Source organism: Phaethon lepturus, unplaced genomic scaffold (assembly GCF_000687285.1).
Source record: "Phaethon lepturus isolate BGI_N335 unplaced genomic scaffold, ASM68728v1 scaffold46889, whole genome shotgun sequence".
NCBI lineage: Eukaryota > Metazoa > Chordata > Aves > Phaethontiformes > Phaethontidae > Phaethon > Phaethon lepturus.
This window is the reverse complement of record NW_010562184.1, coordinates 95-3,627: the sequence shown is the minus strand read 5'-3', so window position 1 is coordinate 3,627 and position 3,533 is coordinate 95. Positions and strand designations below refer to the sequence as shown.

Below are 3,533 nucleotides of genomic sequence, written 5' to 3'. Positions count from 1 at the left end.
AGGGAAAGAACAGGAGGTAGAAATCATTTGAGCTTTGTTTTTTAGTTATAAATAACCCAAGTGATTTGAAATCTACTTATCTGAAGGCACTGTTTTTGACACCAATTATGTTTTTGCTGATTTGGGGCATGGAAAAATTGAGTGATCAACAGCTGTAATCATAGCACGTCTGTCACTTTCCTGAAAACTGGTCTGGTATCACTTGCTGTGGCCAATTCAGGGTAAAGACTAAGTACGGAGGAAAAGATACTGAAACAAAAAAATACCCTAAAGCTGCAATTCCGCAAATTTCAGATACAGCAACACTGTCTGCTTTGCCAAATCCATTTCCAGACTTTTTAAGGTATTTGTGTAACCTCACTGACTGTCCATCTGTATTGAAGCACAGAACCTGGAGCACTGAACAGGGAGTTGCCGAACAGCAACTGACATGCAAACCTTGGAATAGCTTTTAAGTCAGGATCTTGAAGACGAATGACATAGCATACTAAGAGTTACCTGATGTGGAGTTTCCTCTCTGTAATAGTCAGGTGCAAGGGAAACAGCCTTTCATTATCTGCTATTGAAAAATGACTTAAGACATATTTAACTGTTAAGCATAGCTCATCTCCAAGCTGTAACGTTTCTTATGGTCTTGTTTCTGGCTACAGTTCTGCTAGAAAAACTCAGCCAAAGAGGTACATCAGCCAGAGAGAAGCTGTGTGTGATCCCAGAATAAGCACCTTTTAGTGACTTCACTGTGACATTCACCTGCACAGCCACATAAAGATTTTGCCCAGGAAAAAGAAAGCAAGGAGCCCACACACTGAAGGCATTGTAATACTAAAGCCTAAAAATACATCTACGATCGTATTTGCATCTACGATCAACATGAGAAGAGAGAAATTTTCTTTGTGCTACTTGTTTGGTGTTTTCCACCCCTGAAATCTAAATTCTCAGTAACATCTTCAGCCTTTGCTGCAGTAGTACGTTCAATATTTCTACTCACAGGTGCTGTGAACTGATCCATCTCAAGGAACTCTGACCTAGGATAATTTATTACTTTAGATACACCACCTATTCCAAATGTAGCCTGAGACAGATGTATTTGTGCATGGAACAAACAGAAGAAAAATTAAAAAAAAAAAAAGAAAGGAATAATGGAAACAACCAATGACGGAAAAACCCCCAAATCTTACTTTAAGTGTTGCCACTTCTATTGGTCCATTGTTTTGTCCAACCAGGAAAAACTCTACCGTTACAGTTTTCTTCTCTGTGCGTCTGGATGCACTGGACCGGTGTGTGAACAAGGGGAAAGCCCTGGCCAACGCGCAAGCAGAAGCGAAGACTTCAGACCGCTCACAGACCATCTGAAACAGCAGCCAGAAGACAAACAAGTCAGATATTGGGGATGTGGAACAGTATATCTAAAAGGATCTGTTACCTGTGATATTATTGGTGAAGAAGGGAAAAAACCACAACAGGGTGGGTGGGAAATAACTGATGTCTGAATCAAGACATACTCATATGTCACGTTTTGCATGGATGGAGTGGCAGTACGAACAGTACCACACTGAACTGGTTCAATTCATTTCCCACATGGAAATAAATTACACTGCTGGACTTGACTGTGTGGGAATTAGTACATCCTTATAAGGGAGCTGGACTACTTTAATTACACTAACGCAATTACCACACGTTAGCCTACAGGTCAAGACAAAAAAGCATGGGAACCATCAATGAGTGTTCAAAACAGAGAAATGATATGAGAATAGGGCTAATATTAACCCAAAGCTTTTTAACAGGCAGAATATTTTTCTGAAGTTCATTACAGAAATTAGCCATGGAAAGCAGTTTTAGCTAAACATTTTCAAAGTTAACTATAAGGGGAAAAAATTAAACAGAGTTATTACTCTTGCAAATAAGTCCTCCCAGTAAAGAGTATAATTAGATTTTGTTCCTGACACTATGTGAGCTTTCTCTAACAACCTAGAAATCAGAATTAATCTAGAGGAGCCATAGAAACAAATAAAAAATTCAACAGACTCCTAAAGAAGATGACCAAAGCAGTCCAAGAGCTTGTCCTGCAAAGGACTCACACTGGAGTACTAGTTTGCATTAAGACTTTTAAAACTCAGTAACACAAACAAGGCACCTTAAATGAGTTATGCAATATAGACATAGCACCCTGCATACAGGCTATGTCAATCTTCCAAAGCACGTGCTAATTCATAAATACTAGTTTGAAACAAGCCACTGCTGATTAGGGAATCGTGGACATTCCTAGTTGAAGACATTCCATACATATGCAACCTTAATTCCCTCCAACTGCTTGAGCAGGCATAAGCTATTATAGTTAGGTCCCGTTTATGCGTCAGTGCAAAACCACTTATAAATGTCAGTATAATTATAACAGTAAAACCTGCCCACCTCCAGTCTCCTTGGATACAGCTAAAATCCTGAAATTTCGAGAAAATACTTGACCAGACATTTCACCAAAAGCATTTTCAAAGAGCCACTTACAACAATACATCTGTTGACACCTCCTGGAAGGCAATTTCTAACCAGGCGGGTGATGAACTGAGCTGCAGATGGACTATTGTGTCGGCTGACCCTGGAAGGCAAAGCGGCCACAGTGGCATAATTCAGGTAGAGAGGACAGCTGTCGGTGGGGTTTGGATTCAGAGTGCTTAAAGCGGATTGCCATATCTGGGGAGAAAAGACAAATTTAAAGACAAAGAACTGCATCAGACTTTTCTTTCCATGTCATCCCCACTATATTCAGGCACTCTTTAATTACAGGATTTTAGGTGTTGGAGACAAAGACATTGTGCCCACACTTTTAAATGCAATAGCCTCTAGAGTGAAAAGAAACGGGAAATATGACAAACCTGTTTATTAACCAGAAAATACAAATGAGCTATTACAAGCATCCCTTTTAAGCCATAGGAATTGCAATTTAAAAACACACACCATGTAAGTGCAAACACTCCTCAGAGCTTTTTTTAAGTTGAGACAGTTTTCCTAGTGAGTAAATAGATGAACTGATTTACTAGTGCCGAGTTATTGTCTCACACAGCAATTTAATGAAAAACAAACGAAAAGAAGCTTAATTATTGTCATAAGAGACTTCGGAGTCCAGCAAAAAAATCCGCCAAACATCTGGAGACCTAAAAGCGCGAAGCAAAACATTGACCATCTTGCCACAAGCCGTCAACACCATCTAAATAAAAGCAGGTCCGCACAGATTTACTAGTGCCGAGTTATTGTCTCACACAGCAATTTAATGAAAAACAAACGAAAAGAAGCTTAATTATTGTCATAAGAGACTTCGGAGTCCAGCAAAAAAATCCGCCAAACATCTGGAGACCTAAAAGCGCGAAGCAAAACATTGACCATCTTGCCACAAGCCGTCAACACCATCTAAATAAAAGCAGGTCCGCACACCCCCCCGCTGCAGCTGGAAGCAGAGGAGGGGAAGGCGCTGCCATCGCCTTCACCCTCTGCAGGAGCGAGGCTCAGCCTCCCGCCAGCCATCCGGCACCTGAGAAAGC

The 3,533-nt window shown here is 40.5% G+C and overlaps 1 protein-coding gene across 1 annotated transcript in view; it reads right to left on the bottom strand.

Annotated features, from left to right (window-relative positions):
* Positions 1-2,688, bottom strand: part of NPEPL1 (aminopeptidase-like 1) — a gene marked incomplete at its 5' end in the record, with an annotated part of 13,417 nt that extends 10,729 nt beyond the window's left edge. The window contains 2 exons of the mRNA XM_010294191.1: positions 1,179-1,349; positions 2,503-2,688. Of these exons, the coding sequence (XP_010292493.1) occupies positions 1,179-1,349; positions 2,503-2,688 (357 nt within the window). The remainder of the gene's footprint in view (positions 1-1,178; positions 1,350-2,502) is intronic.
* Between the last annotated feature and the right edge of the window lie 845 nt (positions 2,689-3,533).